Genomic DNA, 16,039 nt, shown 5'->3' with positions numbered 1-16,039 from the left:
ACTCAGCGTGTTCTAAACAAAACATTTTATCCTCTTCCCTCCCTTTCAAGTAAAACCTGCTTCTCCCTCATCTCAGTAAACAGCACCTCTATTTATCTCGTTGCTCAAATGAAAAATCTTCACATTCTTCTCGATCTCTTTCATTCTGTCACCCTCCTCACCCAGTCCATTAGCAAATTGTCATATCTGCCTTCAGATTATATTCTGACTCTAAGTAGTTTTGGCTTCCTCCATCATGACCACTCTTATTCCAAACCACCAACATCCTGGGCCCAGTCTGTTGTGACAGGCTCTGAGTTGTTTCCTATCCTTGCCTGACTCCCTGTGTTCTCCGCATAGCAGCCAGAAGTTCTGTTGGAAACATAAGTCAGACCAGGCCATTCCTCTACGTAAAACCTCCAACACGCTTTGAGTAAGGTCTATGTTCCTTACCAGGACCTTCAAGAACCTACATCGTCTGGCCCTTGCTTGCTTTTTAGTATTCCTCTCCTATCATCCTGGCCCTTCCACTCTGTTCCTCCTACACTGGCATTTTTTGCTATTAAGCAAATACCATTGCAGGATCATTTCGCTCCTTTCAGTCTGATCTCTGCTCAGAGAGGAAAGCCTGGCCACTCTTCTGAGACCACAAACACACGGACTTCACCCCCACCACCCTGCCATTCCTTCTTTACCTTGTTTTGCTTTTCTTCATCATACTTACCTCTCAGTAGCATTCTACTCTGTATGTGTGTCCATAACCTCCACTAGAATGAGAATCCCTTTAGGGCAGGGCCGTGTCTGACTTCTGTGTGATAGCTCCAGCTCCATTCAGAACAGTACTCTGCACATAATCAGTGCTAAGTATTAAATGGAATTAATGAATTTTCATAGGGACAACAGGTGAAATCTCAAGGATAACCACCCACATTAAGAGAAAAGAGGGCAAGGGCACATGTCTGGAGAAATACTCAAATTGAGGGCAGAAGGGTTACTCGCAAGGAAGTGACATCTCGGCCCCCATTAACTAGATATGACGAGAACATGGCAGGCCCTGGGGAACCCAGCCAGGAAGGCGGCAAGCTGGACTCAGCTCTCTGCCCCAACTCTAGCAAACCTGAACACACACCCAAAACCTGGACAGATAGGATGGCTCAGCCTCTGAGGCAAGGGGCTGCTCTCCCCTGTTACCCTGAAACACTCATTTAAGAGGGTTTTGAACCAGGATCCCAAGGCTACCCTATGGTCCTAGCCTCTGAGCTCTGACAAAGCAGCGGTTCCAGAGCGCCCTGGGAATCCACGTGGGCTGCTTGTGGCTTTCCTTCTGAAGTCAAGGCGTGACTCTTAAGAAAACAGTCAGATGCTAGAGAGTGACCTCTTTTATTAGGTTCACCATCTTCGCCACAGAGAGACCATAGTGTTTGTCCATAGCCTGAAATACTCAAAGGCCATGGTGTTGAAAAGAGGGTGAGCCTTCAGGTCTCTTTGTCAACATTAATCCTGGTCCCTGCCAGTCTCTCCCTTTTGCATCAGAAAAGTTTTCTTGTATTTTTTTTTTTTTTTTTTTTTTAAAGAGAGGGAGAAAACAGCTGTGTGGGATTCGAGAATGGGATTTTAATGGTCGCTGAAGACACACAAAAGCTTTGCTGTGATCCTGAAGTGTTTTGGGGCAATTGACTCCTTTGTTTAGGGCAGCAAAACAAGCGGCTGCTCAAGGAGAAAAGAGAACCAACTGGAACGCGTGATTGAGGTCTCTTCAGGCCAGATCTTCAGCACATTTGCAAAAAGCAGCTTTCAGGCATCTCTCAGAGTTCCTCTTTGCTGTTTAGCTCATCTTTACCTTGCGAAAGAAATTAAGTTGGAAGGTGCTTGGCAGGAATGATTTCTGTAGGTCTTTCTGGAATGAAAATGGAAGCCGTGAGCAGCAATGTGAGTTTGTTTCTGTGAAGCGAGACTTTCACGGGGAGAAAAAAGAGCAGGTGCCCTCCCTTCGGCAGGCTGGCCCGAGGGGCATTTCTCAGCTCTTTGCTCAGTTGGAAAATGGCAACAGATATGGGACATTGTGAGGCTTCTCAAAATGTAACCTCGAAATGTCTTTGGGGGGTATAAATACTTCTAACGAAGCTAGCAGATGCCCAGAGCAGTGGGAGCCCATCCAGTTACGCTTTCCAGGGAGAACCAGAGCCATGCTGGCACACCCGTGGAGAGGACCCATGTTCCGCCAGAGGAACTACGATCATGCGATCAGACTCCAGGTTAGGGTTAGTGAGGCTTGACATCATCGCCATCATCTGGCGTTTTCCCGTTAGCCAATAGAATGTTACAGAAATGGCATTGGCTTGGCTAGAGGAGATCTGGATAGCCTCGGTTTTATTTACTTTGTGCCAGCCTTCAGGACACTTGACCCCATAGAGCCATGAGGGAGTTATCCTCTTCCTCCTGGACTGTGGGCCCTCGGAGAGTCAAGTGGGACACGGGATAAGAAGTCATGAATTCCTAGTATATAATTCAGCCCAACTTTTCATGGGAGATGAGCTGAAACAGAGTCATCAGGGAAACCACTATCCAGGGAGACTGCATTTAGAGACCAGGTCTGAAATTATAGGCTCTGTCCGCCACAGGTCTGTGCATCAGACTTGTTATAGTGTTGTTTGCTGAGATAGCAAGAGCTTCGTTCACTTCTAATTTTTTTAATATGATAAATAAAAATGATGCATGAATATTATGACAGAAATCCAAACAACATAAAAAAGCATTAAAATGTTAGATTTTAGAGTAGACTTTATTGATTGATTGCATTTAGTTGTAGACCTAATATTTGAAATGTGACATATTTTAGCTTATGATTTTGAAAAGTCTTGCTTTGGGCTTTTTTTTTTTTTTTTTTAAGATTATGAAGTGAATAATGAAAAGACATTTGTAGGGGCGCCTGGGTGGCTCAGTGGGTTAAGGCCTCTGCCTTCGGCTTGGGTCATGACCCCAGGGTCCTGGGATCGAGCCCTGCATCGGTCTCTCTGCTCCGCAGGAAGCCTACTTCCTCCTCTTTCTCCCTGCTTGCCTCTCTGCGTACTTGTGATCTCTGTCTGTCAAATAAACAAGTAAAATCTTAAAAAAAAAAAAAAAAGAAGAAGAAGAAGAAGTAAAGACATTTGTAAGAATGGTAATAGAGAACTTGGCTATGTTTATCCCTAGAAGTGTGTATGCAGATTGCCTTTGTCAGATAGTGTGAACACATGTATCCCCCTCACAGAGACTGAAGAGATGTAATAGCTGATTTTATCATGTGATATTTTGTTTTCTGTTTCTCAGCAGTTTCAGTTAAAAAGAGACTGTGTTTATTCCAGTCAGACTCCCCTAAGGCCACAGAGAGAATCCTTGGCAAAGTCCTGAATTATGATTCAGTCCACACTTTTGCTGAAGACCTCTCTCCCCCTTAAATTCAAAGCTCTTCATCTCACTGTAGGTGTATTTCATAGACTAGCTGTGGGACCTTGGCCAAATTATTTAACATCCTTAAATATCTGTTTCTGTAAAATGGAATTAATAACAGCACCTAACTCCTCAGGATTGTTAGGTCCTTAGGGTTGTTTTTAGGGATGATTGAGATCACATATGTAAAGCTTTTGGTGTGGTGAACAGGAGATTGTAAGTGCTCAGTAAATGTTAGCCATTAAAAAGGCTCTTTTGATGGTTATGTTGATGTCTGAATATGATACTAGAGAACCCACTTAAACATATTCCTTTATATTCATATTCTAAAACAAGGTATGAATCTACATTTAACTAATAGTACCAGAAATATAGCCAGAAACACAGTTTATTAATTTCCTTATAGTTTATTCTTTTGGGAGACATTAACCATGGTTTACTCTTCATAACATATTAACTTATTATAAACATGAAGCACATTGTGTTGGGGAACTTATTGGTAAGTCTCTCGAGATCACCCTCCCCATAGCCACCAGAAAGTGAGCTTTTCAAATCCAGCTCTGGTCATATTCCTCTTCTTTCAATGGCTCCTCATCCTGAAGAAGAAAACCCAAATGCCTGGCATTCAAGAATTTTTAAAATCTATCCCAACCTTTTTTTCTTCCCTCTCCTCCCAGTCATGCTGACTTTCTGTGATCTGCCCCTTTTCCTTCTTGGGGAGATCCTATTCACCTTTAAGTTGCCCCGCAGATGTGGTCTCCTCTAGGAAAGCTTCAGGAATGCCATCAGCCAGAATTAATAGCACCCTCTTTAAGCACTAGGCCTATGTTCAGTGAGTATTTTTACCTTATAATCGTTCTGACAGCCGTGTGAAATAGGAAAAGTGAAGTACTTGTTCTCAAAAATAATTAGGACTAGTGTGATCCCTGCTTCTAAGGAGCTCATGGTCTAGGGACCATGTGAACACCTCAAAGAGTGGGTGACAAGAGGGCAAGAGGTGTGCACAGAAAACTCAAAGGTGGTACACTCCGCATTTAGGGCATTTGTGTGGAGGAGCTTGGGCTCAATGTCATCTATTTACCTTCATCTCAAGCACTCATATCATCCTTCCTCGGCTTCTGTGCCTTCGCTGACCAGATCATTTCCCCCTTTGGCTAGTCAGGTGCAGGGCTGGGACATATTATGATGGAGAACAAGAACGCTGCATTTTGTGTCCAAATGGAACCTTCCAAAATGAGGAAGGACAAATCACATGCGAACCTTGCCCACGACCAGAAAATCCTGGAGCCCTGAAGACTCCAGAAGCTTGGAATGTATCCAAATGTGGAGGTAAGGGTTCCATCTGCCCCTTTTTATTCTCCTGGTCTCCAGTATTACTTAGAAGGCGTAAGTGGCGTTTCAGTGCAAACAGTGCATACTGCACCGTGGGCTTCCTACAGGTGGGGACCATATTGGCTTCACCTTTAGCTCTCCAGTGCCTACCTCAGTGCCCAACACATGCTGGACTGATGCTCACTTGAACACATAAATGAAAAGCTGATAGAATACATTGGCAGAAGAAAAGGTGCAGGTGTTGCTGTTGCAATCTGTACTCACTGTAAATAAATACAACTTGAGACCCGAGTGATCTCCTGGAGTGACCTTCCTGTGTACGGCGGGCTATCTGTAGGTGCGAACATGGAGAAGGTAGTTCTGAGTATTTTTCCAACTTGGGTCTTGAATTCATACCTTATTGATTTTTAAAGAGTATCCATCTGGTTATTTTGCTAGAATTCTGTGAAGAGTTTTTAATGTCCCTTATAAAATGTTAACTCTGGAGCCAAGCTTACTTAGGTTTTGTGGGCTTGGTTCCCATTAATTTTATTAACAAATGTCTTCCTTTTGTTAAATGGAAGAAGGTCCAGCTATATTGAGACTCTGTGAGCTCAAATAGAAGGTGTGACCTAACACTGTGGTTTGTAGGTGATGTTCATGGCACAGACCATGGGGTGCCCTGTGGCCCCTGCTTCTCCTCCCAGTGACTCCCAGAGCTTTAGTGTCCAGCGTTAGTCCCCACCTACACCACGCCAGACTCAACTGCAGGACCTTTCAAATGTTTTAAAAGTCATGGGGCACCTGGGTGGCTCGGTCAATTGTGTCCAACTCTTGGTTTCGGCTCAGGTCATGCAACAGAGCCAGGCTGCCGGCTCCACACTCAGCGGGGAGTGTGTAGGAGGTTCTCCCCCTCTCGATCTTCCCCTCCCCTCCCCCCAGTCCAACTGCAGGGTTGATGAGGAAGCGCTTTGGGGCATCTATTTACACTTGTATGTGGCCTTGTTAAGATATATTTGTAGTAACAATAATACTAGTAATAATAACAATTGTTGACATTTATGGAATCCTTACCTATGTCCAGCATCAAGCAACATGTAGTATGTGAATTATTCCTATGGTTGCTGTGTGAAGGTGCACTCCCGCGCTGAACTACCAGATGATTCCAGAGCCCAGGGCCCTCCCTGGGGTTCCTGCACTACAGTCACTGGCTGGGCACTGCAAAGTCCTCAATCTTAAGCAAACCCAGGCCTGGGGCACGCTGTGGAAGCAATTAACACTGGGCTCCTTGGTCTCCATTTCTGCACTGTGCTTTGTAGCCTTGCATGTAAACTTCGGCACTCACAGGCTCAGGGGCAGTGGCGGGGCAGGACAGGGCTTCTCACCCTGAGGTGGGACCTCAGGTCAGCACTGGGCCATGGGGCTGACCCACTTCTGAGCTCATCGACAGAGAGATGGGAAGGGGTCTGCCCAGGGGCCTTGCTCACTTAGGGTCATTGGTTTCCCCAGGTCTGTGCCAACCTGGGGAATATTCTGCAGATGGCTTTGCACCCTGCCAGCTCTGTGCCCTGGGCACATTCCAGCCTGAGGCCGGCCGCACTTCCTGCTTCCCCTGTGGGGGAGGCCTCCCCACCAAACACCTGGGAGCCACTTCCTTCCAGGACTGTGAAACCAGAGGTGAGGACTTGGCAGCTTGCCTTTTTCCAGAATGGAATTTCCCTCTTGAGAACCACAGGAGTCCGGTAAACTCCAGCCAAGCCCGGCGGCCTGGAGTGCCCTGTGTGGTATCCCAACAGCAGGGAGGCCAGGGCCCAGCTCCATCTGCCCCTGCAGGAAGTACAGAGAGCATGGGAACTCCCCAGGTGTGCTCTCCCCCAGCCACCTGGGCCCCTGCAGACGGGGCGGGGGTGGGGGGCAGCTGGTCTGGGGAGAGGTGAGCAGGTTTTGTGTAATAGGTTCTTGGCTCCTTCTTTCCAGCCTTTCTCCATCCCAGTCCCTTTCCCTGGAGCTCCCCTCTCATATAGGTCCTACCTGGCCCCAGAGCCCCAACTCCGCCTCTTCCTGGGGCCCCGGCCCGGCCCTAGGCCCGGCATCAGTTTGGCAAGCTCACGACCCACAAGCAAGCTGTGTATGAAAGCCTGGGCTGTGCTCATTTAGGCCTGACCGCTTGCACTGTAAACGCTTTGAAGAAACACTCGTACTTTGTTCCCTTTGTGTTTTTCTCAGCGTCATGAGTCACAAGTCCCACCCAAGCCGGCTATTTAGGGAATTAAGTGTTGATTAGCCCCAGATTAGTAGGAAAGCAGTACTTCGTTTGGGCATACAATTTATGTCACCGATGATGAACAGACAGTTTTGTTATTTATTTTTTTCATTCCTTCCACTCTCCCCCCACCGCACAGTTCAGTGTTCACCTGGACATTTCTATAACACCACCACTCACCGATGCATTCGCTGCCCAGCAGGGACATACCAACCTGAATTTGGAAAAGATAACTGTGTTTCTTGCCCAGGAAATACTACCACTGACTTCGATGGCTCCACAAACATTACGCAGTGTAAAGGTAGGTCTCTCTAAGTCTTTCAAAGTCTTAGCCCAGAAAAAGTGCCTGGGTCTACCTGACGCTGGTGGGGAGGGTGTTGGGGCCAGGGTCTCACATCCACCAAGAGCCATGAGGACACTGCTATCCCAGCTCCCAGCACCGCATGTCGGCACTAAAGGAGAGCCAGGCTTGGCCCCCAGGTACTCACCCGTGTGGATCCTGGCTGCTCCTCCAGGCACCTTGACAGGCTAACATTCCCTCCCTTGCTAACATTCCCTCTCAGGGGCAGAATTTCAGTTCAGCAAACATTGTTTGAGGACTTGTTATGTGCTAGACACCACAAGCAGAATAAGTCCCTGGCCCTGTAGACAGGCTGTGGGGTTGCAGAGGAAAGAGCACTTCGTTCTGTCTGGAGAGATAAGGAAAGGCTTCTGGAAGGCATGAGAAGGTTTTGATGGAAAGCATGGGAGAGGGCAGGACAAAGAGTTTTATACCTAAGACCACAGCTGTGAGGAAGAGCAGACACGGAAAAGTGAAAGGCATTTTGAACCTGGACCATGGAGTGTCTGAGGGGAATCTGAGGCAGATTAAAAAGGGAAGCCTTGAATGCCACACAAAGGAGTTGGATTTATATCCTATAGGAGTGGGGAAGCAGATCATTCAAGGACTTGCCACATGGTTGGCTGGTTGACTGGTTTTTAATCATTATGGAAAATTCTCCAGGAGAGGTCAGAAGTAAATCACAGTTAATCTAGTGTCAGTCAGACAGTGGTATAGGGGAGCAAGGAGGTCTCCCCACACTGGAGGAATTTGGGATTGAGGTTCACAGTGTTGGAAAATTCTTCCCTGGGTGCCTAGGTGGCTCAGTTAGTTGAATGAATGCCTTTGGCTCAGGTCATGATCCCAGAGTCCTGGGACTGAGTCCTGGGTTGGGCTCCCTGCTCAGCAAGGAGTCTGCTTCTCCCTTTGACCCTCTCCCCTCTCATGCTCTCTTTGTCTCTCAAACAAATAAATAAAATCTTAAAAAGAAGAAGATTTTTTCCCTATACTCAGATGGAATCAGTTTCCTTGCCTTCCCATCCCCACCCTTGGTTGACCCTTAGGAGCCACATGGCGCAGATCCTCAGAAGGTCCATCACACTTGAAGGCAGATTTCTGAGCTCCATGGCTCTCCCCACTTGACCCTCTTCCAAGAAGAAAAGACTATTTTTTTCCTAAAGGGAATAATAATTCCCAGTTACAATGAGAGAGGAGAAAGATAGTCCCTTCAACATCCTCTCTTGTACACATTCACTGACAGTTTTAAACAGTAAACTCCTTGAGGGCAAGGACTGTGTCTTTCTCATTTCTGAACCCCCCAGAACTTTTGCTAACATACGTTGGATGAGTGAAGATTCAGTGAATGAAGACATGGGCGAGCTGGTTGTGTGTGTATATGTGTGTGTGTGTGTGTGTGTGTATGTGCGGTGTGCAAATGTGTGTGTTTCTCCCAGAGGTGAGTATCCAACATGCCCCATATTGGCTGATACTTTACTGGAATTCTCTTCCACACCAAAAATAAAATATGGTCTTGACCAGAAAGACAAGAGAAAGAAAACAGCGATCATGAATTCATCCAAGGTCTCTAGGAAGGGGTCAAATGTCCTCTATTTAGCAGTAAGCTCTGCTCTTCCTGTTTTGACAGACCTAGAAGTTCTGTGTCATGGGTTCCCCTGGCACTTAGAATTTGTAAACAAAATATTGAAAACTGAAGTTGTCCTTTGTTTCACTAGGGCCTATTCAAGATCACCTTCAAGTTAATGAGAAAATGGTAATTTAGAGGGGGACTCAGTAGGGTGAGCTCTGTGAGGGGGGTTAGTGTAGCTGGGCTCCCCTGGGGGGCCCTAGGCATTACAGGACACACTAATTCCACAATGGCACCATCTGCAGGCCCCATGCCTCGATAACAATAGGATGTAGCAGCTTTCATCAGCTGAGCTGCTGGTGGCCATGACAGTGTTGTGCCCTCATGACTCATGGCATTTCCCCTTCCAGACAGAAGATGTGGAGGGGAGCTGGGAGATTTCACCGGATACATTGAATCCCCAAACTACCCAGGCAATTACCCAGCCAACACCGAGTGTACATGGACCATCAACCCACCGCCCAAACGCCGAATCTTAATTGTGGTCCCTGAGATCTTCCTGCCCATAGAAGACGACTGTGGAGACTACCTGGTGATGCGGAAAACCTGTGCGTCCCCTCCCTCGGCCCCCCTCCCCTTCTAAGGCTGGTGGGGAAACCTGCTGGCCTGCTCCCCAGCTTTAAATGTGAGCAGCAAGTCTAGGGCGTCACCTCCTTATCAGAACAGAAATGGGACACGAGTTTATGGCATTTGCCAAGAAAAAAAAATTTGTGCAATTTTGCTGGGCCCCTTGCCTCTTGAGGCTTCTTGCTGAACCCCAGAGGTAGTGATTCTGTAGGCCAGTCTTCTCCACTGGCCTTACCATGGACTCTATTCCACAAGGTCACAGAGAGCCAGTGAAGCTCACAAAGGCTAACCCCACCACTTGCTTTACCATGGGAAGCCACTCGGGCTTGGGGACTGACAAAAGCTAAGGTCAGAGTCCAGCCAGGAGGGACTGTTCTCCCATCTTGGCTCATGACCCAGTGTCCACTGAGAGATCCCACCATCAACACAACTTCGAGGCAGTGTAGTGAGCGGGCCCAGCAGCCAGACTGCCTGGATCGGAACCTAGCCTCACCTCTTGTTAGTTCTGTGATCTTGGAGATATATTCTGTTTCTTTCTGTGACTCAGTTTCCTTGTCTGTTAAAATGGGGATAACAATAATTGCTACCTTATAGAGTCATCGTGAGGAATAAAAGAGTTCATATTCATAAAGCACTGAGAGAAATAATGACACTGTGTGTTGGCCCCTCTTTCTTAGTGGTTACAGTGTCTGAAGTCAGGTGTAGGTTTGAATGCTGACTTAGCCACATACTGACTCAGTGAGCCTGGGCAAGTGCTTAAACCCTCTGTAAATGAGTTAACAACCACACAACTTGCTATGGTTTTCTGAGGGTTACGTGAGATAAACTCTGTGAAGTGGGCCCCGCCCTGCCTGCCCAGTCTTAGGTGGCGATTCTTTCTGGATGGCAGCAGGTAGCTCCGGAATCAGAGGGCCCCTCCGCAACTCCCTCAGGGAGCACTGGGGCCTGGGCTGCTGCTGTTTGTTCAGCCCTGGGCATTTCAGTGAGCCTTCCCTGGGGGCCTGCGGTCGCCAGCTGGGTCCTCTCCATTTCCAGGGCTTTGGCCCCTGTGACAGCAAAGCAGGGCCTGCGGAGCTCTTGAGCATCGCTTGTTGTATGGCGTGTTTGCAAAGATGAGTGCTGCTGTCTGTCTGCTCAGGATGAGTCCTGAAGCCTGCCCCTTCCAAATTTCCTTGGCAGCTTCATCCAATTCTGTGACAACATATGAGACCTGCCAGACCTATGAACGGCCCATCGCCTTCACCTCCAGATCAAAAAAGCTGTGGATTCAGTTCAAGTCCAACGAAGGGAACAGTGCCAGGGGCTTCCAGGTCCCTTACGTGACGTACGATGGTAAGCACTGTGAGGCTCATGCTCCATCCCATGCAAGGAGCTTCTCTGTGTTCAGTCAAACCAACCCCTGGTGGATTGCTGACAAGCGCACATGCTCAGAAAGGCAGGTAGGATACGGAGAAAGGATGTTGCTGACTCACAAATGCCAGATTTTAAACAGGCATTTGGGTACCCTGTCTATAGGGATGGAAAGATCTTTCAGAAAATAAATACAAGTGAGCATAGCTTCATGGGTAAGAACATGGACCAGCCCTGGCCTAACCTCTTCGGTGACTCTGTGTGAGTTACTTACCAACTTTAAGCCTCTTGTTCTCCCTTCCTCCCTCCCTCCCTTCCTTCCTTTCCTTCTTTTTGACCTTTTTAAAATTAAAATTCAATTAATTAACATATAGTGTATTCTTAGTTTTAGAGGTAGAGATTGTGATTCATCAGTTGCATATAACACCCTGGGCTCATGACATCAGGTGCCCTCCTTAATGCCCATCACCCAGTGACCCCAGCCCCCCACACCCTTCCCCTCCAGAAACCCTCAGTTTGGTTCCTATGCTTAAGAGTCTCTTATGGTTTGTCTCCCTCTCTGGTTTTGTCTTATTTAATTTTTTTCCTCTCTTCCCTTATGATCCTCTGTTTTGTTTCTTAAATTCCACGTATGGTGAGATCACATGATAATTGTTTTTCTCTGACTGACTTTTTTCGCTCCACATAATACCCTCTAGCACCATCCATGTTGTTGCAAATGGCAAGATTTCTTTTTTGATGGCTGCATAGTATTCTATTGTATATCCATACCACATCTTCTTTATCCATTCATCTGTCAATGGACATCTGGGCTCTTTCCATAGTTTGGCTCTTGTGGACATTGGGCCTATAAACTTTGGGGCGCATGTGCCCATTCAGGTCACTACATTTTTATCTTTGGGATAAATACCCAGTAGTGTAATAGAGTAGCTCTATTTTTAACTTTTTGAGGAAACTTTATACTGTTTTCCAGAGTGGCTGCCTCATCTAAGACTCATTTTATTAATGTGTAAATGAGGATAATCATTAGACCAAAGTGAGAGTTCAGTGAGATAGTCCATAAAGGACTTGGTGCAGGGCCTGCCACATAGTAAATGCTTAGTAAATACTAGCCAATTATGACTGTGGCTTTTATTATATGGCATCTTGAGGAGGGGAGGAAAAGACTCAAGTTCTGGCCCAGTTTCCACTACTAATTTGCTGTGTGAATTGGGGCCACTCAGATGACTTCTCTGGTTTTCTTTTCCTCTTGATAAATAAAGGGGTGGTCCACCTGACCCCTAGGGCCCTACCCAAGTCTGGACCTTGGTTGACAAACATTTGCTTGGAATACAAAATGAACTGGACCTTGTCCTAGAAGATGTCATAATTCAGTGAGGGACAAGTCATCTGTTCATTCATGAACTTATTCATTCATCCGTCTAGCTCAATGAATACTTAACAAGCAGCTCCTATGCCAGGCATTGGGCAAGCTGCTAGGAACCACAGTGTTAGTGGTGAAACACAGCTCATAGATGTTATAATATGGCAGATACAGAGCTCTGTGTGAGGAGAGAAGAATGGGCAACAATTAATTTTGCATGGGTATTTGGAAAGAATACAGCAAAATCTCAAGAGATTTGCATCTTCAAAGAAAATGAGTTTTTTTGTTTTTGTTTTTGTTTTTATAATGGGAGGAAGAACATTAGGAAGAGAGAATGATACAGGATGCAGAACAGAGTACCTGATATGTGTGGGGACTGGGTCAGTTGGTCAGGTGCATGGGGCTTAGCAGGGAGAGACGAGATGAGAAGGGTATGGAGTTTGCTGATGAGGAGCCTGGAGTGCAGTGTGGAAGGCTTTTAGGCAGGAAGTGTCAAAAGTAGGTGTTTTGGAAAGATACTGTTCTATGGATTTTATAAAAGCATTTCACATAGTTTGTTTCTAACATGTTACAAAAGCCAGGATTATCATCTCTGTCCCTGAAACCATGTCAAACCCTCAAGACAGGGGCTCTTGGGGTCAGACTCCTGGGTGGACAGCAGTTCCCCCCACGTGGCTCTGCTGAGAGAGACAGAGCACCTTATCTGCCCAAGAGCAGCCAGCCAACAACCTCCTCTCCCTGGAATCAGTGAGGGAACCAAAAAAGACACAGAGACTCCAGAATAAATATCAATAAAGCTCACATATTTTAGTCTGTCTGTTTTCAACTCTACCTTTCTGACACACGAAAACATGGTAATGTTTTTCTCATTTTCTGAAATAAAGATTTGTAGCTTGAGCCAGGGAGATCACACATCACCCCGGTTAGGCCCAGGAGAACATGTCTTACACATCACAGAAGGAAATGTTTGAAAACTGTTGCAGGTCTTCACACAGAGCTTATTTAATCTTTTTTTTTTTTTTTTTAAACACATATTTCAGACAAGTTTGATACCTGATTTCCAAGCCCAGAAGAATAGAAATCACATTTAGAAGGGGCAGGTGCTGGGGCACCTGGGTAGCTCAGTCAGCAAGCGGCTGACTCATGATTTTGGCTCAGGTCATGATCTTGGGGTCCTGGGGCTGTGCCCCACGTTGGCCTCCTTGCTGAGTGGGGAGTCGGCTTGAGGGTTTTGGCTCCCTCTCCCGGTCCTGTTTATTCTCTCTCTCTCTCGAATAAATCAATCTTTAAAGGGGGGGGGGGGCAAGGGAGACTGCTACAGACTGGCTCACTGACCCCTGGAGGACAGGGAGAGTTGTAGTCGTGGCTGACATGCACTGAGTATGTGTACTGAGTGCCAGGCATGTGCTAAGTGCCTCTGACACAGCACATTCCTCACGATCGCCCATGAAGTAGACACGATTCATAGCTGGGTCTATAGACAAGGCCACTCAGGCTTAGAGATTAATGTAGACAGCCGGCCTGAGGTTGCAGGAGGACAACACTGCTTAGGTCTTCGGGACTCCAGGGCCCGAGTTCTTACCTACAACACCCGACTGCTTTTCTCATGACAGTTGTAGCAAGTGACGAAACACAGTAGTTCTTAAGAGTGGAGAGAACCGTTTGAAGATTTTTTTGACAGCAGTCTGGAAGCTTTGGCGTAGCGGCCAACAGCTCTTCCGCTCTCTCTTACACCCGAACACAGCACAGCAGCTGGTGTTCCTTTGGGTGAACACCCATCACCCAAAGGAGCTGGTTCACCCAGGAAGACACTCTGCAGCCGAAGAATTCGAGAAAAACAAGCCCCCTTCCTCATATTTTATACTCATTAAAATAAAAGACTAAGAAGGAAGACACCACACGCATAGGGTACCCAGTGGGGTTGTACATGTATTCAATTAGTCATTATGAGAACTAGCTCTTAAGAAGAGCTAACGAGTTTCCATTTACCATCACTTGACTAGGAGAAACTTTTTCAAGAACTCTTCCCACACAATTCCAGTGATGTTCTTATGATTTGTTTGGTTTTGCTGTACATGATATGCATATAAAGAGGCATTCTTTTCAGCCTGGGATTTGGAAAAGATTGTGTTTTGCATATGCCTGGCTTGAATTATGACTGTAGGAAATAGGCTAGACTTTGAAAGGTGGGGGTTTAGATTCAGAGACAGCTTATGTGATGTACACTGCATTTAACGTATACGTCAGGACCAAAAATTATTAATAAGAAAATGAACGTAGCTTTCTTCCCTCTACAGCCAGCCAAATTCTCCCCTTCCATCCCCCCCCCCAAAAGTAAAAAAGAGTCTTCCTTGGTGGGTAAGAAACTCAATTGTTTTGCACAATATGAGGGCAGAGAGAAGAAAGGGAGAAGGACAGAAGGCAGAGAAGCAGAGCAGAGAAAAGCCACGAGCCTGGAGGAGGCCAGCAGAGAGTGAGAATAGACAGAAGAGATGAGACCCAAGCACTGAGCCCTGGGTCCCTCCTACAGTGAGAGGTCAGGGAGAAGAGGAAGAAAAGCAAAGGAGCCTCAGACAAAATGACCAGTGGGGGAGGAGGAAAATCAGAGTGTCTTATCCTGGAACTGAATGAGGAAGTGGATCCGGGAGGAGGAATGACTGGAGAGAGGAAGTGTTGACAATTCTTTTGAGGAATTTTGCAATAAAGGGGGAAGAAATGTAGGATAGAAGCTGGAGGGAGAAATGGGGTCAAGGGGGGAAGGACTTTTTCTGGATTAGAGACATAATAGCATATTTATGTGCTGATGGGAATGCCTGGTCGGGCGAGAGAATGTCATCATGTAGGGAAGAAAGGGCAGAATTACTGAACCAATGTCCTTGCCTTGGTGAGAGAAGATGGAGTCGGTGGATAAAGTAGAGGAAGGGCCTTGACCGGGTTGCATAGACGGTTCCTCTGAGGGAAGATGGAGCAGAAGAGATGGGTGCAGAGGCCGGTCGGTGTGAGGCTATGATGGTAGGTATCTGCGGAAGTTCTCTTCTGCTCACCTTCTCAGTATCATAGTGGTCATTGTTCAGATAACAGCTACAGAAGGGGCATTCCTCAGAACCTTATTTTAAAATGAAGGAAAGAATGAGTTTGGAAATAACAAAACCCTCTGAATGTCAGTTATGTCCTATGTTCCAACAGAGGACTACCAGGAGCTCATTGAAGACATAGTTCGAGATGGCAGGCTCTATGCCTCTGAGAACCATCAGGAAATACTGAAGGTGAGTACATAGCCATGGTGGACACTGCAGTCACCCGGCACCCACGGAGCTCCCAGCACCGCTGGAGGAAGCTTTTACTCTTGCTGCATTTGGCCACCTGTCAGACACGAAGCCTGCTCTGGGCTGAGGTCAGTTTTATATCTTCACTAGACTTGATTAAAAAAAAAAAAATCAGGTGGCTGTCCTCAGTGTTGCCAAGTGAAGCTGTATTTGTTTACATTTGGAAATGTGTGGAGAAAGAGTGGGAAACTTGCTGATCATAAGCCAGCAGCAGATCATGTTTCCATGTTCACTCTCCAGATGGTTGAAGATGTTTGGCTCCTTGTTTATCCTTCAAGCCTAAGGTTCACCAAATTTTAGATACTTACAAGTAATCATCAGACACTTGCCACATCACTAACCCTGTAAGCACTCTTCAAATCCCAGTGTTGTGGCTCATCTGGTTTAGAAAAAGAAAACCTTTTTTTTAAAATATATATATTCACTTTTCCTTTATAAAAATAATACCTTTTTTGTAGAAAATTAGGGAAGATAAAAACTGGAGAAA

At 46.4% G+C, this 16,039-nt stretch overlaps 1 protein-coding gene and 1 long non-coding RNA gene across 5 annotated transcripts in view; one reads left to right on the top strand and one right to left on the bottom strand.

Moving 5' to 3' along the window:
• Positions 1-16,039, top strand: part of SCUBE2 (signal peptide, CUB domain and EGF like domain containing 2) — a 69,959-nt gene that overhangs the window by 50,573 nt on the left and 3,347 nt on the right. For all 4 annotated transcript variants that reach the window (XM_082683065.1, XM_082683063.1, XM_082683064.1 and 1 more), the window contains 6 exons: positions 4,567-4,737; positions 6,229-6,396; positions 7,122-7,283; positions 9,297-9,494; positions 10,693-10,845; positions 15,413-15,492. In XM_082683065.1, the coding sequence (XP_082539191.1) occupies positions 4,567-4,737; positions 6,229-6,396; positions 7,122-7,283; positions 9,297-9,494; positions 10,693-10,845; positions 15,413-15,492 (932 nt within the window). The remainder of the gene's footprint in view (positions 1-4,566; positions 4,738-6,228; positions 6,397-7,121; positions 7,284-9,296; positions 9,495-10,692; positions 10,846-15,412; positions 15,493-16,039) is intronic.
• On the bottom strand, positions 3,849-7,567 carry LOC309840742. The gene is made up of 3 exons (XR_014298769.1): positions 7,471-7,567; positions 5,005-5,071; positions 3,849-4,004 (listed from the first exon to the last, which is right to left on the bottom strand). It is a non-coding gene; the product is annotated as an uncharacterized lncRNA (long non-coding RNA).

This window comes from Mustela nivalis (assembly GCF_964662115.1).
Source record: "Mustela nivalis genome assembly, chromosome: 9".
Classification (NCBI taxonomy): Eukaryota; Metazoa; Chordata; class Mammalia; order Carnivora; family Mustelidae; genus Mustela; species Mustela nivalis.
Note: the sequence above shows the minus strand (reverse complement) of the source record. Positions and strands in the feature narration are given on the sequence as shown.